Consider the following 24,179-nt stretch of genomic DNA (forward strand, 5'->3'; position numbering starts at 1 on the left):
TGCCTGAGCTGAAAGCGGAAATGATCATAGGACTTCGGTCTTTAAAGGAGCATGAATGATCGTTAGATTTCCAGTGTGACAACCTCTGGACGGGACGGAAAGAGGGATCTATAGTTCCCCTGCAATATGAAATATTGAAGGTGACCTCATACCCTAAACACCCGCCAGAGGACGATAATTACTGGGACGTGAACTTGTCGCATAGTACACCCTTAACCGAACCAAACGCCCCTCTTGGTGGGTCAAACGTTGAGTCATCATATGCAATGGGGGATGTTGTAGAGGGCGAGGCCCCCGTCAGTCAGGACCACGAGGTGCAGGGAAGGCAAGAGGAAGGGTCAATGGACTTTCAAGTACAGGCTAAACGACATCTAGATGAAGATATAGAGAAGATTCTAGAACTAGCAGCTCCCGAGGTGACAGGAACGGAGAGGGACCGGCTGAAACAGTTGATCAGTACTTATAGAGATGTGTTCTCTTTGACAGATGCCGAACTTGGCCAAACTAAATTGGTGATACATCGGATTGATACTGGAGACTCGGCCCCTATCAAGATCCCCCCATCGAACATCTCCCGCAAAAATGCCGATCATCAGGGACGAAGTTAAGAGCATGCTGGAGAAAGGGGTGATTCAACCCTCAAAAAGCCCTTATAGTGCACCAATTGTCTTGCAAACGAAGAAAGACGGGAGTTGGCGGTTCTGTGTGGATTATCGGAAGCTGAATGATGTAACGGTCAAGGACGCATTTCCGATTCCGAAGATACATCAAACGTTCGACGCTCTTAACGGGCAGAAGTACTTCTCTTCCCTCGACCTGGCGAGTGGGTATTGGCAAGTGCCTGTAGCCGAGGAAGACCGACACAAGACAGCCTTTGTGACATCGGATGGAGGATTCTATGAGTACGTTATGATGCCCTTTGGGCTGTCCAATGCTCCAGGGACGTTCCAGCGGCTCATGAATGAATTGTTTCGGGACCACCTGTGGAAGTGGGCCCTAGTATTCCTCGATGATGTGCTGGTGTATAGCAAGTGCAAAGACGACCATTTTGCACACCTGAAGGCTACCTTCCAGCTACTACGGGAGGCAAATTTGAAACTGAAGCCGAAGAAATGCAGGCTGGTACAGAAGGAGGTGACTTATTTGAGCCACATAATTGGAAATGAAGGTATCCAAGTGGATCCCAAGAAAGTTGAAGTGGTTGAGAACTGGCCAGTGCCCAAAACAGTTAAGGGGGTGAGGTCTTTCCTCGGATTCTGCAATTACTACCGTCGATTTGTGAAGGACTTTGCCGGGATTGCGAGTCCCCTGTCCTCTTTGACGAAAAAGAAGGTGCCCTTTATCTGGAACGACGAATGTCAGACAGCCATCGATAGACTACGGAAAGAGCTTATTATGGCCCCAGTTCTGGAATTTCCTGACTATACGGGAACCTTTATATTTGACACGGATGCGAGCAATACCAGCTTGGGCGCTGTACTCTCGAACGTCATCAACGGGGAGGAGAGACCACTTGTGTACGCTAGCAGGGTACTATCAAAAACAGAGAAGAATTACTCAACGACAAAACGAGAAGCCTTGGCTGAGGTGCAAGCGGTGAAATGGTTCAAACCCTACATCTGGGGGGTAAAATTTGTCCTTCGCACCGACCACTCCAGCCTTCAATGGCTCTTTAGGCAGAAGGAACCCGATGGAATGACCTTCCGAATGCAACAGCAACTTCAGGAGTTTGACTTCAATGTAGTCCACAGAGCTGGGGCTGAACATGGAAATGCGTATGGCCTTTCCAGGATGCTAGAAGAAGGGCCCGACTGGATGCCAGGGGAGAAGGAGAAGGCATTCGGGTCTTGCCCAGAGCCCATGTCTCTCGAATTGGCCTTACAGAAAGCAAAGCAGCACCAAGTCGAAACTGTGACAATGATCAGCGAGACCCAGGAAGAGGACGAGGAAGAAGCGATTACCTGGGAACGGACGCCCTCTGAAATATCGACTCTGCAAAGAGAGGATGACGCGATGTCTCAGGTGTTCTATTGGGCGGAGTTGGAAGGCGACGCGGGCGAGATGCCATCTCCGGGGACAAACCTCATTCCCAAAGAGCAGGCGATACAGTACGGACCCGAGGCCCTAGCTTACTGGTCTAGATGGAACCAACTAAGTGTCCGGAGGGGGGGGGGGTGCTCTATAAAAAATGGTTCCCAAGGGATGACTTGCGTCCGGTATTGCAGACGATTGTTCCTGCAACCGGGCGGAAGGAGATCCTCAACCAGCTGCACTCCTCGCAGATTAGCGGCGGACACTTTTCAGTTGAGAAGACCCTCGCTCGATTTCGTCAACGGTTCTGGAGGACAGACGTGGAGAAGAAGATACAATGGTGCCTCACTTGTGCAGCGCGGAGCAAAGGAGGAAAAAAGAGGGTCGCTGGGCTTGTCCCGTTTAAAAGGGGATCCGATTCAACACATTGGCGGCGGACATCCTAGGGCCCGTGACGTTGGCAGCAAAGTCTCGTGCGAAGCACATCTTAGTGATGACGGACTGGTTCACGAAGTATGCAATTGCCGTCCCACTTGTATCCACGGATTCGGCAGAGGTGGCCCGGGAGATAGTCGAGAACTGGGAACTCAAGTTTGGGGCACCGAACATCCTGCACACCGATCAAGGGAAGAACTTTGGGAGCAATCTCATCCTCGAAATGTGCCGACTGCTGGGGATCGATAAATCCCGCACTTCCCCGTACCACCCCCAAGGCAATGGACAGGTAGAACGTCATAATAGGGTAATCGCTGACGTCATTTCAAAGTACTGCGCGGACAACCCCCGGACATGGGATATAGTATTGCCCCACTTGAATTTCGTCTATAATACTACCATCCACCGAACAACCGGTGCGACCCCTTTCAATCTAGTACATGGACAGAAATGCCAGTACCCAAACGACCTGTTCTACCCAAAACCCTACGACGAAGTTCCGACACAGGATGGGTTTGTAGAATGGCTCGACGAACAATTCCGAGACGCCCATAGCAGCGCTCGAGAGCTACTGGGAACTAATCAGCGACGCCAGAAGGATCAATATCGGAAAAGAGTTCACGGAGAACCGTACGCGACGGGAGACAAAGTGTGGGTTTGGGCGAAAGAGAAGATAAAGTCGAAGAAATTCTTCCTACCATGGGATGGGCCCTATGTGGTCTTGGCCAAAGTCTCTGAAGTGAATTACAAGGTGGTCAAACCCTCCACCACCTCAAAGGTCCGGTATTTGCATTTTAACATGTTGAAACCGTATGTAGAGTAGAACCCGCAATCCAACGAGGCTTCCCACCCTAAGCGTCCGACCCCTTCACGGTCGGTCAGATTCTTTGACGACCCTGGAATTAGAGACGACGAGTTGGAAATGGCTATTGGAGAGACCCACGAGTTAAGACCATTGAGGTTAACTACCCCACGACTACCTCCGAATGCCCGGTTGAACGACAAACCCCTAGAGAGCCCTAACCCAATAGAGGATCCGAACCAAATCGAAGCCGAAGTAGTGGAGACTTACGACGCAACCGAAATGGAGACAAGAAGGGAAGACGACCATCCGAATGCGCTAGCGGACCAGGAACTTGCTCCACCAGAACCTAACGAGTCCTTGGAGTTGAGGGGAGAGCAGGAGGCAGAGGGCGAGGGCCGACCTAGTCGTAGACGGCGACCTCTTGTTCGCTTTGGGATTGACTCCAACCCGAAATCAGACAAACACTATTAAAATTTTCTTTCTGTAAAAAAATAAATTTACAAAAATAGGGCATTCAAAAAAAAAAAAAAATATGGCATTCAAAAAAAAATTATAAAAAATAATAATTTTGCAATAACTTCATAAGGGGGGAGACCAAAACTTAAAACTTAAGGGAAAGTTTTAATGAATTTAATGGTTATACTTTAATGGTTATAGGCTTTCCAAATTCTAGGGGAAAATCAGATACTTAGGGATGCGATGGTCTTATTCATTTAGTCTTTCTTTTTTTTATTCTTGCTGTTTAGATCGTAAATTGTAATCTACATATGAACTCATGGCTGGTCGGGCTGGCAATCCTCTTGCTACTTGGAGTATGGCCCTCATCGGCAGTGACGATCAACCATACCGCCGGAGCAGTGTTCACGGCGGAGACTCCCCTCATCATTGCGAGCGCAATGGAAACTTCTTGGGTTTCGGTACCAGTCCCCGTGGTCCCTGCGATTAATCGGACATTCCTCGATATAGCCTTCCAGGAACATCAGTGTATGTTGGCAGATCGCTGGAAAGAATGGGATGGCAAGATCTGCGGTGACAACATCACTACGGAAGCATTTGTGAATCTAACCTACCTGGCATTCAAAGGCACTGATAGCGTTCAAAATGGCAGTACACAATTACGGGTATATCTTGGACGATGCGTTGAGTTCCTTGACGCGAGGATATATTCCCGCTACTCTTGTTCCCCCGGAAGTACTGACGAATATCTTAGATGGAATTCAGTTGGATAAGATGCAAGAGGCTATACCCAGGAACGAACTGATGACGTACTATGGATTCGAGTTGGTCCAGTCGACAGTGATCACGGAAACGGGGATCATCGTTTTGATTAACATTCCTGTACACCATACGATGGGCCTGCACGACGTCTATCGGACGACTCCTCTTCCCCAGCCGGCGAATGGGGGATCGACAGCGACTCAGTATAAGTTTGTAAATACACACTTGCTGGTGTCGGAGAGACGGGACAACTTTGCAGAAGTATCTGGAGAAGTGATCTCAGCTCATTGCAGTGGAAGCAGCCGGTTGAAGCTTTGCTTCCGACCTTTCGCGATGTCCCGAAGTAGTGAATCATCTTGTCTAGCAAGTCTCTTCTTCGACTTGCCTACAAATGCGTTGAAGTTGTGCCCTCAGGAGGTGATTGTTCTGCCAGAAATCCCCACGGCTGTGTACCTGGACGACTCAACTTATTTGGTAACTTCACGGGACGATGATTATACGCTTTTCAACTACAGCAGAGGAGCTAAGGAGAGGGGTGAACCCATATTCGGTTGCCTTCTACGACCTAGTTGCGATGGTAGGATCAAAACGCCAGACGGTGCTTTGGTCCTAGTGCCAGACCCACGGACCTGCCAGTACGAGACTGGATTAACGGTGATGATCAGACAACACCCGTTGATCCGGACCTTGTTTGCGACTTTGGAGGAAGCTGAAAAGAACCTCCCAGGAGTCATGATACCGGAGATCTTACGAGAGCAGGCTAGGAGTGAGATGGTCGAAGCACTCCGACTCAATCTGATCAAGTTGCCAGAGGGGTCGGTGGACGAAGAAGCCCTATCGGAGATTGCCAAGCCCTTTGCTGATGAAATTTTACGCAAACACACCCCTTTTCATAGGCAGATGATGCGCAGTGGACCTGTGCAACTGGGACTGGTGATCTGGCTGTTGGTCGCAGTCTTTTTAATATTAGGCTGCGTGTACTGGCGTTGTTTTTCAAGGAGAGCGCGTTTACTGGGAATTAATTGGTGTCGCCAACGAGGCGCGGACTTCGAGGACTCCTACTGTTGTGCTCCACCAGGACGAAATCGAGGGGTGCCGCCACCTAGATATGACCCCAACTACGAGTATGGATCACAGAGACCCCAGAGTATATCCCCAGGGACCCTCCAGAGATGATTCGTTCTCTGGGCAGATATACCTACCCCCCAGAGAACCCGCTAGCTCATCATTCGATGAAGTGAACCTTACCAGGACCACAGAGGGAAGTGGGGTGTCGAGCACACCGCTGATGGGAGGAGGCTTTAACTATATGCGAGGCAAGTGGAAGGGGGTTTCTGGACAAGGACCCCGGATCGGTACAAGCGCGCTGATGGACACCACTCTGTGAGGAGGGGAGGATGAGGCGACCAGGAGGGTGAGAACCAGTCCGACCGGTTGTGAGTCTAAAACAATTTATATATTCATGAACTCAATATAATGCTCATCGTATTCGGTGCTACTATACTAGGGTGTTACCCCACCTCACGGATATCTATACTTCGTTTCAAACATTCATATCTATCTAAATGGATGAGGTTGGATCACACCGTGAGGAGTAACTTGTTAGCAGTCATGTCCCCGAGTCAGCTCAGCTGACCCCTCATTCATGGTATAATCATACGTGCTTTTATTTGACGGGGACTGACTAGAGGTTTGCGATCACACGATACAATTTAGTAGGATGCGTTAGGCGACATTAAAGAGGTTGAAGATCATTAAAGACTTAATCAGGTTAATTTAGCGCAAGCTTAGGCTAATTCATAGCATACAAGACTTTCGTGGCCAGGCTTGCAGGTTAACCGACGAACATGACAGATTATAATCTTAAGTAAAAGCAACCGATTGATTGACGGGCCGTTGTGTCGCCTCGATACAAACATCTGAACAGGTGAAGATAAGGGAAAAAGAGAACCACGAAGGGTGAAACCGTGCATTGTTACTATCAAAATTCAGTCGTTAAGGAACCGTCGAATTTTAATAAATTCTCTAAATTACAAACGAAAAAAAGTCGCCAAAATGACAATTGTGTGGAGATCCTTCATCCTCCGAGCCTTCTTCACCATCCTAGACTACCAGGAAGAAGATGAGTATATAACTCTTTCACTGAAGAGTGGTGCCTCCCTGCACCTATTGGCAGACACCGCCTCCTGGCATGAGTTCCGGTTGTTTCTGCGGGGGCAGGGTTAGGAGACGGTCCCGGAGAGTCGAAGAGACGGTGCCTAGAGTCAAAGAGACGGTGCCGGATGTGAGCACAGCTCTCTGGAAGTTCAATCCGGGGGAGCCCGATCTGGAGAGTTGCTCAACTGCGGGCCAATTTCATGTACATGAGCCCGCCTTGGATCCGGTAACTGACACTTGCTCGACCGAGGGTCAACCGCCTTCGGAGAAGTCTGGAAGGGAGAGATTTTTCAGTTGGGAGAGTGATGAGGACTCTGCAAGCACCCACTCGATTTCCCTCTCCGACATAGCAAGGGCTAGGAGGAGGAGGCCCAGTGATAGGCCCAAAATTAGGGACCTCTTTGACGAAATCAGACATACCATTGGGGAGGAAGAATATCGGGCGCTCCAGGCCCAATGGGGAGAGGGGAATTGGTCAGACGAATATGACGAATCGTCAACCAATTCGGGGGCCGAAAGTTAGGAGAGGACAGTTTATAAACTCTCGCTAATAACCAAGGAATTTATCAAGGAAGGAACAGATTAAACTTATAGCTTAAACTTAAACTTAACTATAGCTTACACCTAAATAAAGTATAGATTGTATATAGTCAGTAATTCAGTATTTAATGAAGGAAAAAAGGGGGGAGAGAAAAACCTAACATTTTCCGGGAGAATATTAGACTAGAAGAGAAGACTGTAGAATCGGTAATTCTAGCAAATTTTCGACTTACCGACCGTGTATTTTATCCTAACATGATAGAGAAAATATTAGTAAATTTGGTTCAAATTCGGGTTATGGTTAGTTTATTGGGATCGTATGACTTTGTTGCTTGGGTCAAGATTTGACACCGAAGTCAGTTGGTATTTAAGTAAGTAGCGAGGGGCGGATTTAACTGATAAGAATCATACGACTTCGGTTACTTACCCGATTTACGATGCCAACCGCAGGGGGATGTATTTACGAAACGTGAACAAGTCGATAAAAACCCCGGACTTGGGACCCGTCAGCTTTGACAGGGGGAGTAGGTAAAAGGGAAAACCATAGGGGGCGGTTGTGCTTAAGGGGATGACAACACCGATATGAAGTGGCGTGACTTTAGCAAAAACGGAGCGCAAATAGAGATAAGAAGTGGAGGTTAGAGAGCAAATTTTAGGAGAAAGAGTTAACGAGCGGAAGATTCAGTAGGTCCCAGTTGTGGTCGCTATCTGAACTCAACAGTTAGTTGTTTCACAGCGAGTGAAGTAAGAACGCAAGTCGAAGTGCCTTGTGGAATATTAGTTATAGCAGAAGCTAGCACAAGTCAGAGAGCTTAGTCGACAGGTGTACTGACCGAGTACGCAGAAGAAATTGTTAAGCGTGTACAGATCGCAAACCATTCTGTTGTATATTATTAAATTATACGCTGGCCGAACTATTAGGCCCTTTGTTTTCATTCAGACTTATATATATTGAATTCAAGCGAGATATAGCGAGCAAGAGCATCACTGACCAAGGGGGAGCAATAGAATACAGTAGAGGACAACTCACCACTAAAATAACCCTTTCGGGATTGTCGTTAATACCGAGCCTTAGTGCCCCTGCTTTAGCACGGTAAAAGGGATAGCTTCGCAAGACCGTGCGTGGAAATCCTAAAGACGACAGAAACAGTTTGTTATTATTTTCATCTTAAAGCAAAAATCAGAACGGCTTTTCCGATGCGTATTGTTGAGTTTCTATAAAGAACGACACAAAGAGTTTGTATTTTACATCCATTATAGAAATCCGAATATTGGAACTAATATATAGGTTAGTGCTATTTTGACCTCAATAAGTTCATCTTAATCTAAGGCGGCCAAGCTTAATGACGACAGAACCAATGTACACTCAAATCAAACTGCCCAAATAAACTGTTTAGATATCAGTTCGGAGCAAATGCATTTCAGTAAAGCATTGAGAAATTTGTCGAATGCGGCGAATGCGAATAAACCAATCATTCGCAAGGGTGTTCACCCAAAATTTGCCCACTTAGCTGAGAATGCAAAAACGATCAAAAGACTAAGAACAGAGGATTTCACCATCGACTGCACAAGGTAGGAAAGCATAATCATTCATTTACTGACAATAGCAAGGATAACCGGTTGCTGTGCAAGTAGCACAGTATATGTTCCGACCATTGCCTTAAAAAAGACATATTTTTCAAATTATAGTCGTAATTTCTGCGTAGTGTGATTAAGGATCTGAACGAAAAATTAGAGCGCAGGCATATTCGACAGTCATAGTAGAATAAGCAAATTGGGAAACCATTTTTGTAAAAAAAAATGACCAAAAGCTACAAAATCAAAAAATTCAAAACGTTTTTCAAATGTTTTTCTTGCAGTATTTTGATTTTTTGACGTTTTTGTTTCCAAAATTTTAGCCAAGTGAAACTAAGTTTTTACCGCTTAAGTTAAGCAATTGTAAGCTTTTAAGCTAAGAAAATAAACTAGTGTAAGCCTGCTCGCTCTCTCGAAATTAGACGAAAAATCAAAAATTTCAAACCGGTTTTTCTCAACAACGGGAAAAGTGTTTGAAAATTTTTCAATGTCTTTTGAATCACAACTAAAATGGCTTTAAAATAATATATCACTCCGTTGGTCATTTCTGGTAGCTTATTTTGCGTGGAAAACATAAAAAAAAGTAGAAAAAAAGTTAAAGTACAACCGAATACAAAGTTCCTCCCAATTTTCCAACTGGTCGGAAAAATCGACCAGATTGAGGAATTCGGCTTATGGTTTGATTTTCTTGACCAAAATAGAATATTTTCCGACTTTCTTGAGTGTGCTCGGCAGGGTCCTTTTTTGCGTGTAGAGTGGAAAGTGGAGGTCTTGAGTAAAATACACAAGCCAGCATACCAACCAGTCTGAGAAATGAGCAAGGTTCAAGAAAATTTTAATCAAAGAAGTACTTTCAGTTTTTTTGAACAATTTCACTCATAGACAACGAAGAAAACAGGAGCAGAAAAGCTTAAATGTACATAATAAAAAAAAGATCGACAAATGAGTTGTCAGCCAGAAATCAGTCTCACTGTATACAGCTATAAATTTTTTCTTAGCTTTTCAGCACACAGCGGCAAAAAATTGTAAACAACATTTGATATTTCTTTTACCAGTTTAAAGTGAAAAATTATAAGCGGGTCATTCATAACAGAAAAAACCAATATCTCACAAAGTATCAATTATTACAAAACTGCCAGTTTGGATTGAGATTAAAAAGGAGTACAATTGATGTTTTGGTAACCATAAAAGAAGAAGTGCGTCAAGATTGGAACTCTAAGCCCACGAAGACACGGTACACATTCATTTACCTCAAAAAAAGCCTTTGATACAGATGATTACATGCGTTTACTAGATAAACCTAATCCGTATGGTTTTCGGAAACCTGTTTTGGAATTTCTGAATCCCCATTCAAAAAATGGACAACAATACAATGCCACTAAAACTGAACGATATCAAAATAAAACTGTGAGCTTTAGAGTACCACAGGGATCCATACGACTACTGAAATATTTTTGTTTTAGGAGAAGAACTGAGAGCATCGAAAAAAGAAGACAAAAACGAATATATATACTTTGTAAAGGAGTTACGTATCCATGAGTTATTAAAGTTACGTTGTAAGGTTTTGAGACAAGAGTGCATATCAGTCAAGTTTCAAGAAGCTGTATTCAAGAAAATTTGAATACAGTTTTGAAAAAGAGAGTTTAAGCTAGACAGTTACCTGTGAAATCAAAGAATAATCAAAAAAATTCAAAAAATGTTTGAATTAGAAAAGTTTTCAAGTTTGTTCTGAAATAGTACCCAGAATTTGTAACCTGGATTCAGAGCTGCACAGCATATCAATTACAAATCTTCAATTTTTAGTGTTTGGACAATTTTTTTCTAGAAAATTGTCGACCGGTTAAATTATTTTTCTTGTAAAAATAAGATTAAAAATATTTTGCCTTTCAACGGTAGTTATACTGCTGATTTTTTCCCTTTTTTGCTTCATACATTTTTTTATTTCCACGAAATGTTTTTTTTTCAAGATTTTTAAATTAACTATCGATATAAAAAACCAACAGAAGTTAAAGCAGGATCCGAGGCGCCTAAGAACGAGCTGCAAAGTTCCACGGCGTATTCGCAATGAGATTTCCTTTTGTCGTTAAAGTATTAATTTTTACTGTGAATGGAATCTACATTGCAAACAATTTATTATATTATGATTTTATTATTTGGTTATTTTTGAGCTCAGACGAATTTTTGTACTTGAGAATCGGTCGTCACCGTTTCGCAGTAAAATCGATTTAACATAGCTACTCAATTTAGGATTTTTGATCACAAAAATGCAACTCCTCGAAATCTAAAATCACTACTAACTACAGCGTCCACTTCCCAGGCCCTCCCTCGTAACTTTGAGCCAAAATGTTTACTTGGTTCAAAACTGATGTTTTATGCTAAAAAGTGACGCTGGAAGGGCCTGACTTCTCCGGAAGTTTTTCTGCTGATGTCAAGGTGATCGAATTCTAGTTTGACTTTGCAACTTGAGCAGGTGCAAGAAAGTCAAAACAAAGGTTGAGCACAGTAAAAAATTGAATCGGTCACAATCAAAAAATAGTCCAGCACTGTGAAAAAATGGTTGACCACAGTCGAAGAATAAGTCGAGCACAGTAGTAAGAAAGATGGAGCAGGCGAAAAGATAGAGCCTCTGGTTGACAAAGGTTTGTCTTAATTGAGTCTACTATATTCATAATATTCCATTTTTGTTACCGTATGCTAAATTTTATGTCAGCGGAGGTCAATAGATGCCCCAAGAGACTGTGGATGCTATTAAAAAAAACGAGTGAACAGTTTCGAGTGAACAGTTTTAGACATACAAAAGGCTTAGTTTTGTGAAAGAAATTGTGTTAAAATTAGAGAATTAGATTCTTCCAGTGCTCAAAAAATCGAAAATTCTGTTTCCTTAAATGGACTCAATATAAAACATATAAAATATAAAACAATATATGAAACAAGACTGCTCGTATCAGGGCAAAGCCCTGAATGTTCCGACTGCCTTTTAAGGTTTATGGAGCTGTAGTAACATAAAAACATTAAATGTAATAAAATAAAATGAAATTTTTTTTTCTAAAACACGAATTTTTTTATGAAATCATAATCCCACACGACATATAAAGTACAAAAGAATAGACTTCACTCCTATTAACTAATCAACTATGGCAAATAAGCTTCCTTGAACCAATTTGGAATGATTTCCATGACGGAATACATCTCCACTTACGCGTTAATAGCGCGAAATTTATCGCGCGTTAATTGTCCCAAATTGGCCAAAACGGCAATCTTTAAATCACAGGTGGAATACTTTTTCAAATTTAAGCTCAGGACAACAACACTTTTTGAATGATTTTTTAAAAATTCTGTCAAAAATGGCTAGTTAAAAAATCAAAATTTGTCTGAAGAAAAAAAAACCCACCCCGAGCACAAATATTCCGCTATTTTCGTATCGAAAGTCGGAACAAAAACTGAGTGGAAAAAGTATTCCAAAACACCATTCCTATTGTTTTAAGCGATATTCATTCAGATTTTTTAACATGATGGGCGAGGAAACTGTTTTAGGTCGATTACATACACTTTCTGAGCTTTCCTGAAACAATAATTATATTCCGAAAATACTGTTTGTGAATACTTTTCAAAAGTTTGAAATTTTTTTCGCCCGGGCTTTGTTCATTAATACTCAAATTCATATTTATTGTTATATATTGAAGTCGAAGGAGATTTTCAGGATGATCGATGATGGATCAAAAATGAATGTCGCGAAATAGTCTCAAGTTAGAATTTGTGACTATGTCGCGACATGCATTTTTGGGCTACCGTCCACCTAAAATAGTTTTCTAGCCCAATCTGTAGGAAGAGTTGAATGAATAGCACTTTAGAAGGATAATAGTGGTGTTTGTGAATATTTTTCGATCAGTTTTTTGATAAAGTTAGTAAAAACTGAAACTGCAATTTCTTAACACCGGAAGATCCTGTAATTCTCTGGTTGTACAAAAAATTAGCCTTTTTGACATCCTGACCACCCAGAGTGTCCCTAAGGAAACCTTTGGGTGGTCAGGATATCAAATTCCTGAGTGACAAAAAGTGGCCGCCAAACCCCCTCCCCACCCAAAATTTGTTACTGGGGATAATTTAAAAAAAAACATGAAAGGCCCAGAAAACCCGAGAAATTTTCGTTTGCAGGTATCAAAAAACTCTGGACCAGAACAGCGAATTGAAGGAGCGAGTGAGTGACGTGTTCAAACGGATAGGCCTCGTGGTCCTGGACAACACTGGAACCAGGGATCCAAAACTACTCAAAGCACCCTTCAAACACATTCTGAAGTCACGAGCTAATTACGAGGGAGGCAGCAATTACAGAAGGCCTATAGGGGTTGAGGATGTGTACGATACAGGCGTTACAAATGAGGTTTACTTATACATTCGTCAAAACTATTATAATACTAACTTTGAGTTTGCTAAAACTGACTCAAAACTGTCGCCAAAAGTTTTTATTCATTAATTTTGAGGCTGAAGCTCGCTAAAAACTGGCACTAAACGCTTTGAATACGGCACAGTGAAAATTGAAAATGGAATTGAGGGACTCACATAAGCGTTGAAAAAGTTTTTTAACTGATGTGAAATGATTATAACTGTTAGATGACTGAAATGATGGACCCATACGAACAATATTATAATGAGTTTTTGCAGCAAACGATTCACTACCACCACGAGATGGGCTACAGCAACCGACCTCCTCTCTCCATCTGCTTCATGTGTCTCCAACTGACCCCGGGGGTAGACGGCTTCACCTACTTCTGCGACAACACCGCATTCACCAGAGACATAGAGGCCAGCGACATTGGACAGAAGTTGATCCACAAAGGCTAGTCAAATTGGGACACTTTAAGAGATGGTTGATGATTCTATATTAAATAAAAAGTGATAGCGATTTGAAATTCACCAATTTATCCTAATTGCAGCACGAATATTTCACCAAATTTAAAATTGGTAAACCATGTCCTGCACACGATTGTTTTCTTTATTGAACAAAAAAATTTTAAAAAATCATAAATTTATATTCACGACATATTTATAAAACAGCAAATGGGGCTCAAGTTAGGGCGGCGTGATAAGGAGAATATTTAATATAATTGTCAGAAAAGTATGATTTATTCACAGCCGTTAATTCTTTTCAAATCAAAGAGAAGTTCTTAAGACTTGTGATAATTGATAAGGATTTAGCTCGCATCGATTGCGCTACTAATCATTAGCTGTTTTCCCCTTACGGATTAGTTTTAGGACTATCAATGAATGATTTACTGGAATCTTTGTGTATTTTTATTAGTTAGCATCAACTTTATCAGGAAATGTTGACGTAAGCTTAAAGTGAAAATACTCCGCACTTTTTTCGAAAGTCGAAGCAAAAATCTACAAAATTCAAACTTTAAACAAGATTGCTCGTATCAAGGCAAAGCCCTGAATCTTTTGACTGCCTTTTAAGGTTTATAGAGCAGTAATAACATTGGAAAATTTGAATCTAATAAAAAAAAATTTATTTGAGGTTTTTTGTGAAAATCATCATCCCACGCGCCATTCAAACAGAAAGTGATAGATTTCGCTCCTAGTAAAAATAAATTATGGCAAATAAGCTTACTTCAACCGCTTTGAAACAATTTCTCAGACGGATTAAATCTCTGCTTAAGCGTTATTAGCACTGAACATATCGCGCGTTAATTGTCCCAAATTTGGCCAAATTGGCTGTCCGCATCCAGTTTCAAGCGTTAATAATTAAACATAATTTAATTTTACTACCAGTCTTACGAAAATTGAAAAAAAAAAATTAATGAATTAATAATCGTTTGTACTTTCTTTTTTTGAAATCAAATATAATCAATTGTAATACATTATAATCGATTATAATCGATTATTTCTATCCAACTTTCTAGTTTATTTATTTTACAGACAAATCCATTAGAATCGATTAAAATAGATTATAACCCCTTTGTTTGCCCAGTTCGCTTTCGACCTGCCAACTGAAATGCTTATACTTTATGCTTTTTGTAGACGCTGGTTCATGTGAAAAATGGGAAAAATGTTTTAAACAGTTTTCAACTCAATTCAAATTTATACATTTTTTTTTCATTTCTTCTTGATTATAGTTGTTTCATGATGCACATTTTAAGTTTTTTTGAACACCAAAATATCAGCATACTGCTTTAGTTTAATTAATTTTTTAGAAGAGTTAGTTTTCAGCTACCGCATTTTCTTTCAACTAATATGAAGGTATCTCTACAAAACTTTTGTTTCGTGGTAAAACTTTGTGTTCAGATGAACCAAAACAAGACATCTCAGTTTTAGAGATTTCTGAAAGAAAAAAAGTGTTATAATCGATTATAGAAGATTGTAATAGATTATAGGAGATTATAAGAGATTATAAGATATTATAAGAGATTATAAGAGATTTTCGGAAAATTTATAATAGGTTATAAATGATTGTAATTTATTATAATGTGACGAAAAAGTTATCATTATAAAGGATTATAAATCGTTGAAACATCTAAATTTGACGCTTATAATTAAATACAATTTTGATAAAATTACAATTATAATTGTATTATAATCGATTAATTTATATTTTTACTGAGTGCGGGTGCTTTAAAACCTCCATAATACGAAAAACGATTACTGTTGAAATTTCTTTTGAATTTAGTTTCACGACATTAATTTTCGAATGATATAAGAATATTTAGTCGCAAATTGTTAGTTAAAAAGTCGAAATTTGTCTGGATAAAAAAAAACACACGTAGTACAAATATTCCGTGTCTCTTTCTTCGAAAGTCGGAACAATAACATGACACTATGCCTAGAGTTCTTTGTTGTCACATTGTCTAGAATATGCTGATAAAAAAGATTTTTTTTGAACTGTTGTCTGCATTCAGGCACAGTTATCATCAGAAGATGGGCGGATGAGAAGTACGTGAAGAAGCATGGCGTGACCAACTACTTGACCACGTGGCAACTATCCTTCATGACAGATGACCCCAAAGTGGCCGAAGAAAGAGCAAGGGAGCAGTGAGCAAAAAACTAAGTTTTCTTCTTCATTTTTTACTTTGCTTATCGAAATCATAAGCACGCTGATGTTGATTAAAAACATTTAAGTCCGTTCTGACCTCATGTAAACTTAGCCATTGAGTGAGACAATTAATGAGGCCTTGAACAGATTCAAGCTATTTTTCATGGAAGCTTCATCGGGGTTTATTCGGTTTTAAATTAGCAGAACTATTTTCCTTGAAATAAATTTTCTAACTCAAGATATGACCAACGGCGGAGCACAAGTAAAACTCAAAGCGACATAAGAAGCTACAGCTAGATGTTATGAAGAAAATAATTATAGAATTTCAAAATAACTGGTCATCAACTTTATTTTAAATTCTCGAGTGCTTTTAATTGTTTGTAGATGATAATTACAGGAGTCAACAAGATATCGAGTGGTGTGAGGAGACAGGGACTCTGAGCGGGAGGGTGTACCCTGACATATACGAGTACTGTCCCCACTCAGACAGGAACCTGTTCTGGTTCAGTATGGCAGACCACGCCATCTGGTTCGACACACACCCCCAAGTCAACACAACGCCAGATAACGTATGTTAGACACTTGAGGCTTAATTGTGCCTCAATGAGACACTTGGGAGGTTTAATGGGCCTCAAATAAGACTCTTGGGGAGGGATCAATGAGCTCTAAATGATACTGTTGGGGAGATAAAAGAGCCTTTAGGTTTTATTAATAACAAACAGATATAAAAGCAGAGGAACTTTCGCCCGGAACAATAAATGTATACAGTCACCAAAAATACGACATACATACACCAAAAATGAACGAACTATTTCCTCATGTTTTGGTCGTTGAAGGAATTGACTGCTAACAACCATACCCATGTCTAATAATCTTAAAAGTCTTGCCATTATCTTGAAAAATCTTGAAGATTAACCAACGATAGCAAAGAATCTTTTAAAAAGTTTATGTAATTTATATGCCTTTAAACGTTTGAAAAACAATCACTCCATCCCCAAGAATTTGTTTAATAGCTCTGCAATTCACTAAGCGAACTTGTGTTTTTCATAAAATCTTGGACATATCTTCAAAATTGTTCAAAATTTTTTGAAGATTATTCAAGATTTTTAAAGATAACCTATGAAACAAAAGTTTAAAATTTTTTATATTACTTATTGAAAATTTTATGAAAAAAAGAACATTATTAAACAGAATAGAAATAACGCTAACAACATTTGAAGAAGAGTTTTAAAATTTTGTCAAAACACTATATTTTGAGTTTTTTAATGTTCTTTTATGGAACTACTATTTATTATGGCCTAAATGAATTAGGTACTTGAATGGTCCATTTTAAACTATTACCTGCTTTCAGTGTCTGTTTTGTGAGAAAAAAAAGCTAAGGATAGAAACAAGAAGCATTTAGCAAAAGTAAATTTATAAAATCTTAATATGATTGGAAACTGAAAATCATCAGAGAGTTTTGAAAAAATGTTAAATGTCGTGATTTTAGTTAAATCATGGTCGCAATGCTTCTTTCTGCTTCGTGTGTCTTTATTTTTGGTTGGTTTGCTAATGGCTACAGTTTGTCTGAAAGGAAAAATCATCATTAAACGTTTTAATACTTTTGAGTGAAAAAATGAGGTTTTTTAAGACCGATGATTTTTAGTACATTTCTTTTTGTCCGAAAATTTTTTATTCAATCAATCCTTCATTTAATAGCTCATAATTATCGATTTATAAAATTTCTCATCTTTAATAAACTTTTTCTAAAGCGCTTGCAACCCAGATAAAAAAATTGTAAAATCTTCAAGATTGTTTGTAATCGTTTTTTTGTCTTGAAAGAAGTTTTGAAAGAAGTTTCTTCAAAATTTTTTTAAAGATTCTTCAAAACTTGACAATGATCGTAGAGACTGCTGGGCTTGTGCAGAGGGCAGCTCAAAGTGGAAATTATCCCCACTAATGTTCGATGGGAAAAATCAATTATGACTGAATTTCGTTTTCAAAAAAATGCCAATATGATAGTTTCTAATTAGTTTTTGGGGGTTTCTTAACTTCTTCCGCCCAGGTTTCCTATTTTTGCTATATTGTAATATTCAATCTTGATAGCATCTGATGATTTAGTAAATACAAATGCGATCAATTCATTATTAAGCGACTTCTAATAAAGCCGAACTTTGAACAGATACGAAACTTATCTTTTTTTCTCCTGGAGCTTTTTTATGTGTCACTTTTCAATCTGGGTGCAACTCTGAAGCATATTTGAAATAATTTCGAGTAGTTTACCAAACATTCTTCATTTTATGTCAATTCTTTTCATTTATAGTTCGAATGAAAATTGTCATTAAATCATTGTAAGATGATACTGAAATTTGATTGGCTAATTCTAGGCAATCAAAGTGAAGCACAATGGTTTCAGATCAAGATGTTGAACTACTGATTTTTGGTCAGAATAATAAAAAAGAACCTACTTTGCGACCACGCAAACGATTTTAATCCATTATTTTCAAAGAAATAAAATCAATTATAATGCTCTCCGGAATGCTCTTTAATTGGTCTCAAAACATTTTATGAAATAAAGAAAATTCGATAGAAATAAAAATATATATTACCAATATTTAAAACACAAGTTAAAGTTTGAGACGTAAAGGTAAAAGTATGAGTAGTCATTAACGTGCCTAATTTTTCCGACTTGTGAAAAAGGGTCGAAAATTTTGTGCTCTGTGTAGCTTTGTTCTTCAGACAAACCTCACAATTTGACTGACCATTTCTGAACTCACAGAAGTATATATCACCTGCGGTCATTTTTGTAAAATTATGGGGGTTCGAAGACTATGGTTTGACTAATTTGGGAAGAAATTGCGCAGTATGATCTTTAAATAGTGTGTGGGGTAATATTTTCAACAAAAATCTAAGAAAAAAACTGTTTATCAATTTTTTTCTTATTTTTCTCTAAAAGATGCATTATTGCATAAACCTTAGTGGGAATTTGAGATATTTAGGGTTTGCCCTAAAGTGAGCAGTATTGATTTAATTTGGAACAATTTTGAATGCTGGATAGTTCGCCACGCAAAATTAGTTTGAGTTATTCTCAGCATCAGCAAAAAACTTCAAAATTCGTTTAAATTGATACAGGGCATGGCCAAAGTGACTTTTTTTAAAAATCCAAGATTGTTAATAAAACTTCTTATTAAAGCTCCTGATGGCTAGTGAAAATTTCGTAACTATTACCATACCAATTGTGGCAGAAAATTTCTGGTTCGAAAACTAAAAAAAGGCGGAACGCATAAGAACTCAATTTCCCTCGGACGCCCCCCCCCCCTCCCTCTATCAGAGATTTGACGCCCTGCTGACCCAAAGGGTCCCCTCTTTGTACTATTATGAGAAATCCTTTTTTGATGACCGACCTTAAATTTTTTCTAAAGGCGCCTTCGGCGCCAATAAATACTAATTTTGAGGGGGAGCGCACGCCGAAGAAACGCCATTTTTTGGTCAAAATTTTCCAAAAAAGGCTTAACAACGCCTTTTTTGACATGTTTCTTCCAAATTTTGCCTGCGGCGCAGAAATTTTGGCGAAAACGGGGTTTTGTAGTGCTTTCAGAGAGCTCGGAAAATCAATTTGGTCGACCTCAAAAAAGTAGACAAGATTTTCGAAATTTTTTTGAAAATACGCCCCCCTCGAAAAAATCCTAGATCCGCCCCTGATTTCAACCATAGATTTGTTCGGTTCAATAGGGTCATCAAAGTAAGGAAGATAGTAAGAAGCGGTGATCCCCATAAGAACTAGTCCTAACTTTTGCGATATCAAGGAATTTTTTCTTCGTAAGCTTTCGATAAAACATTTATCACACCATAGACTTGAACTTCAATTTTGACTGATGCATTATTTCATTCAATCGTTCAATACAATACATCCCCAAAAAATTTTTTAAATTTTTAGAACCAGCGGATGTATTCTAAAAGGAAAATCATAACTACAAAAAAGCACAAACGTGGCTTCCAGATTATGGCGACCACAAAGTTCCCAGGATTTGTTTCCGAAAAATTTTCTTGCTGCTTTTTCTTAAAAAAATTCAGAGTATTAACGAAAGAAATCTAGAATATAATATCAAAATGAGTTTTTGTTGAACTGTTTTTAATGGTTTTGATACATTAAAAAAATTTATGGCCCTCAAAGAATGAGCAGCATGTTGGGAGGAGTTTCAAACGCCCCTGCCGACCCAAAGGGTCCCATTTTTGAAATATTTTGAGATATCCATTTTTGGCTGACGGACCTCAAAATTTTTCTAAAGGCGCCTTTGGCGCCAATATATATTAATTTTGAGGGGAGAGCGCGCGCCGAAAAAACGCGATTTTTTGGTCAAAATTTTCCAATAAGTGCCTAAAAACGCTTTTTTGGCCTGTTTTTTCAAATTTTTGCGGAGAAAATTTGGCCAAACCAGGTTTTTTTAGTACTTTGGGAGAGCTCGGAAAATCAAATTGGTCGACCTAAAAAATAAAAAGGTCGACAAATTTTTCGAAATTTTTTTGAAAATCCCCCCCTCGCGAAAATCCTAGATCCGCCCCTGTTATACAGTTTCGTGTTTTTTTTTCAAAAACTATGACGTTCTTTTCTAAAAAAAAATTTTGAAGAGAATCGTGAATGTTTTTTTTTACAAAATGGGATCATTTTTACTCAAAATTGCTGGGCTGATATCCCAATTTTTGCATCAACTGCGAAATATGCATAAAATACGAATGAAGCGACAATTAAAACAGCATTTACGCTGATGTTTATGAAATTTTTGTCAAAAAAAAGACAAAAAAAGAAAAGAAATGAGCCAGTTTGAGGCTTAATTGAGAAATGATTTAAATTTACTTAATTTATACTGCTTCGTTATTACAATCGCTTCGTTATTACAATTGCTTCGTTGTAGTCGCATATTACAATCTTGCCTTTTTTAAAAGTAATATCGATTCAATGCTGTTATGAAATTTTTCATTCTCAATTTTCCTTATTTGGTGGGTGGGGGGGGGTATAACTAAAAAGACCCATATTCTTTAATACGTAATAAGACAGTTTTTGGCTGTTCATTTATTTCTCAGTTTTCTAGTTGCCAACCATTTCTTGAATTTGTAAGTTGATTTGATTTGAAAAACATCTTTGGATTTACCTAAAAAGAGGGAAAATAATGAACGATTGAGCGGCTGTGTTGACTGTTGAGAGGTGTAGGCCAAGAAAGTGGGCAACTGGAACTACTTATGCAATAACCAGGGACAATCTGATCTTTTGGCCCAGATTTACTGAAAGTAAGAAGTCCACCATCATGTGCCGAACATGAACTATTAACAAACAATGAAAACACGCAAAAATATGAACCGATCCAGCATCCTTCCTCAAAAAGAAGACCTAAAAAAGCCTTCGCTTTCGACCCTATTAAAACTACTCTTAATAAATAATTCAAAATATATAATTAAGACTCAGTCATATGTCCAGTCTCATGTAAAGATTTTGAAAAGATTGAAAGAAAACTGCTTGTAAAGATCAAGTTTTGAGCTAATGAAGTTAAACTTTCATAAACCTTGTGTAAGTCTATTAAACTTAATTTACGGTAATAAACACCACAAAGATAAAAGAATTATTAATATAAAATACATGTATGCTGTTTATTTCTGTCTGCGTTGTACCGACTAGACTAGAAGCAAATTGAATAAATCTGGATTTGCATAAATTTACTGTTTATAACAAACTGTTTTGGTGAAAATCATCCGGGAGGCTACGCGAGTGCTCTCCGCGACAGTGCCTATCTCACGCTGTCGACCGGTGTAGACCAAATGCCCACTTTTTTATCTAAATTATTTAAATTGAATGAAATTTTTTCAATCTAATTTTGAGTTGATCTTTGTCTCGATTGAAGTCGATCAGTGCAAACTTATGGGCTTAGGTCCAATTTTAACCCAATTTGTCATTGAAAGCAATTACCAGGTTTTATTTCAGGAACGCCCCCACATATTGAAGTTTGGAGACGGGAGTGATCTTTCAAATGAAGAGGTCAGCCAGATCCTGGATATATCTGCAAACCAGGGCTTCAAACACAGCTGGAAACCAGGACAGTCTGTTCTGGTTAGAATATATATAGATTGTTTCAGCAGACATATAACCAGTAGACATATAACCAGTAGCGGAGTGAGGGGAGGGGGGATTGGACACTGCCGCGCCACCTTTGGGAACTATTTTATGACGTTGGTTGTTGGCTGCCGGAACCTGAAAGTTTCATAAAGACCGTTTTTAACCAAAAAAGTATTAATAAAACGATTCAATGCAATTTCGTGGTCGAAACTCCACAAATTGCCCAAAAATCAAAGTTTTGATATTTTTGAAAGATGTTCGTGGCAGCGCATATAAATTTGCTGAAATTCCTATGGAAGAGTCGGAGCCGATCTAGCAGGAGTTTCTCGAGGGGGGGGGGGGGGGGGGGGGGGTTGTGGGGCGGATTTTCAAAAAAAAATACAAATTTTATCGACTTTTTTTTGGTCGACCAAACTGATCTTTCCGAGCTCTCACGAGACCCTATTTTGACAAAATTTTCTACATCACAAGCAAAATTTAAAAAAAAACAGGCCAAAAAAGTTTTAGGCTTTTTTTGGAAAATTTTGACCAAAAAACCGCGTTTTTTCGGCGTGCGCTTCCCCCTCAAAATTTGTATATATTGGCGTCAAAGGCGCCTTGAGACAATATTTAGGGCCCGTCAGCCAAAAATGGAGGTCTCAAAATAGTACAAAGAGGGGTACCCTTTCGTCGGCAGGGGGTCCAATCCCTGTGGAGGAAGCGCCCTCCCCCCCCCCCCCCCCCCCCCCCCCCCCCCCCCCCTACCCTAAATCAACTGGCGTGGAATAGCGCTTTCAACTAATTTGTCGGCCTAAAATGTATTTACAGATTCTACTGATAATTGATTAGAGATGCTAAGAACTCTCTTGCTTAAACTGGGTCTATGGGGAGGTGTTTAATTAATAATTTAATGTGGAGAGGTGTTTGACTAGGATTGATCCATTTTTTTTACTAGCAAGTAATTTTTCTACTAATCAGAAGTTTTGTTTTCACGAAGTAACAAAACACTTTTCAAACATTTTTCAAAGTCGGAACAATTAAATAGAAACGATTGATTAAAAAACATAAATTAGGCATATAATAGCCAAGAAATTTAATCCCGCTCCTATAAATTGAGAAACCAATTTAAATTGTGTTTGTTTTAAATGCATGTTTTATACAAAATTAGTTTTCAAAGTTTCCTTTGGAGCTAGACTTCTTCCTTTCCTTTGATCTCAGGAAGTTCAATTAGAAGGGGGGGGAAGTTCAGCAAAACAAAACAACTAGTTTAAAATTACAGCGCGTTCCACAGAAGCAAAACTACCAAACAACTGAAACCAACCGTTTTCAATTGCATTTTTTAAATTCCGAAATCAGCCTCATTTTGCTCAAACAGATGTTTAAAAGTTATGAATTTGTAAATATTTAATGTTGTGTTTACTGTAGTCGTGCAACTACCGCTTCATGCACGGGCGACCGGGGATGAGTCTGAACCCCGGAGAAGTGAGGCAGTTGGGGGTGGTGCTGGGAGAGAGGTTCGAGCGAGTGGGACCTGTTCCTGGAAAATACTTCTGAAGTTACAGCCAAACTGATATGCTACAGGCTTGTTATAAAGTTGCGGACAAAAACGAAGACTTAACGTCATATCGATTATGGATGACCCTTGAACTCAGAAAAATGAATTGAAAGAGATATTCAAAATAAACAAAAGTTGATAGCGATTGTTTCTTGTTGAAACAAGATCAGATTTGAAATTTTTCTTGTGATAATGGCACCTTTTTTAAATAACACAGGACACTCCGGTCAAAATATTGCAGTTGCCTTTGTTAGTTCAGTAATATCTATAGTTTTTGGATTGCTTAGACCACTCTCCACTTGCTGTTCAAAACTGATTGTCACAATTTTGCATAGAAAACACATTTTAGCAATACTTTAGAGCTCTGCTAATAGTATATTTCGCAAGGTGTAGAGAAAAATGGCAACTTTTCGATGCCAAACTAAAACCAAATTGGCCTCGAAATGTGATTATGACTGATCGTAATGGACGACTGACAATAAAAACATCCTTCAATGCTCATAATAGTGACCTGGAACGGGAAAGGCATACCAAAAGCTTGCTAACTCTTTTCTTATCTTTCCAGAAAAGCGTATAAAAGTCATGTAGCAGACGAAGCAAAATTTTAGTGGAACAGGAAAAGATAATTCGCCAAAACAAGATTTCAGACCAGTTTTTTTGAACACCAGAAAAATGAAACTATTTCGGGAACTTCAATCTCAGACTCTCACTCATGGTATAATATTCTCAGCACGCTCTTTTCTTTCACCAACGCGTATAAAAAACTCTTTGA

General features: G+C 39.2%; 1 protein-coding gene across 3 annotated transcripts; it reads left to right on the forward strand.

The window, feature by feature from the left end:
- The first annotated feature begins 8,141 nt into the window (after positions 1-8,141).
- Positions 8,142-23,657, forward strand: LOC134851208 (uncharacterized). 3 transcript variants are annotated; one of them, XM_063867189.1, is made up of 8 exons: positions 8,142-8,335; positions 8,584-8,758; positions 12,917-13,142; positions 13,424-13,598; positions 15,655-15,787; positions 16,186-16,357; positions 21,742-21,867; positions 23,278-23,657. In XM_063867189.1, exons 2-8 carry the CDS (start codon positions 8,601-8,603, stop codon positions 23,404-23,406), a joined length of 1,119 nt encoding a protein of 372 aa, XP_063723259.1. In that variant the 5' UTR covers positions 8,142-8,335; positions 8,584-8,600; the 3' UTR covers positions 23,407-23,657. The 3 variants fall into 3 exon arrangements, with proteins under 3 accessions (XP_063723259.1, XP_063723260.1, XP_063723257.1); XM_063867190.1 differs by lacking the exon at positions 8,142-8,335 and adding an exon at positions 8,456-8,474; XM_063867187.1 differs by lacking the exon at positions 8,142-8,335 and having other exon boundaries at positions 8,536-8,758.
- The last annotated feature ends 522 nt before the right edge of the window (positions 23,658-24,179 follow it).

Source organism: Symsagittifera roscoffensis, chromosome 7, assembly GCF_963678635.1.
Source record: "Symsagittifera roscoffensis chromosome 7, txSymRosc1.1, whole genome shotgun sequence".
In the NCBI taxonomy this organism is placed as follows: Eukaryota; Metazoa; Xenacoelomorpha; order Acoela; family Convolutidae; genus Symsagittifera; species Symsagittifera roscoffensis.

What these genes read in the sequence shown, in the direction of transcription:
- LOC134851208 (XM_063867189.1), top strand. Translation starts at nt 8,601, where the DNA reads ATGCATTTCAGTAAAGCATTGAGAAATTTGTCGAATGCGGCGAATGCG. An exon ending in TCAACACAACGCCAGATAAC is followed by an intron (nt 16,358 to 21,741) that starts GTATGTTAGACA and finishes GTTTTATTTCAG; the next exon opens with GAACGCCCCCACATATTGAA. An exon ending in AACCAGGACAGTCTGTTCTG is followed by an intron (nt 21,868 to 23,277) that starts GTTAGAATATAT and finishes TGTTTACTGTAG; the next exon opens with TCGTGCAACTACCGCTTCAT.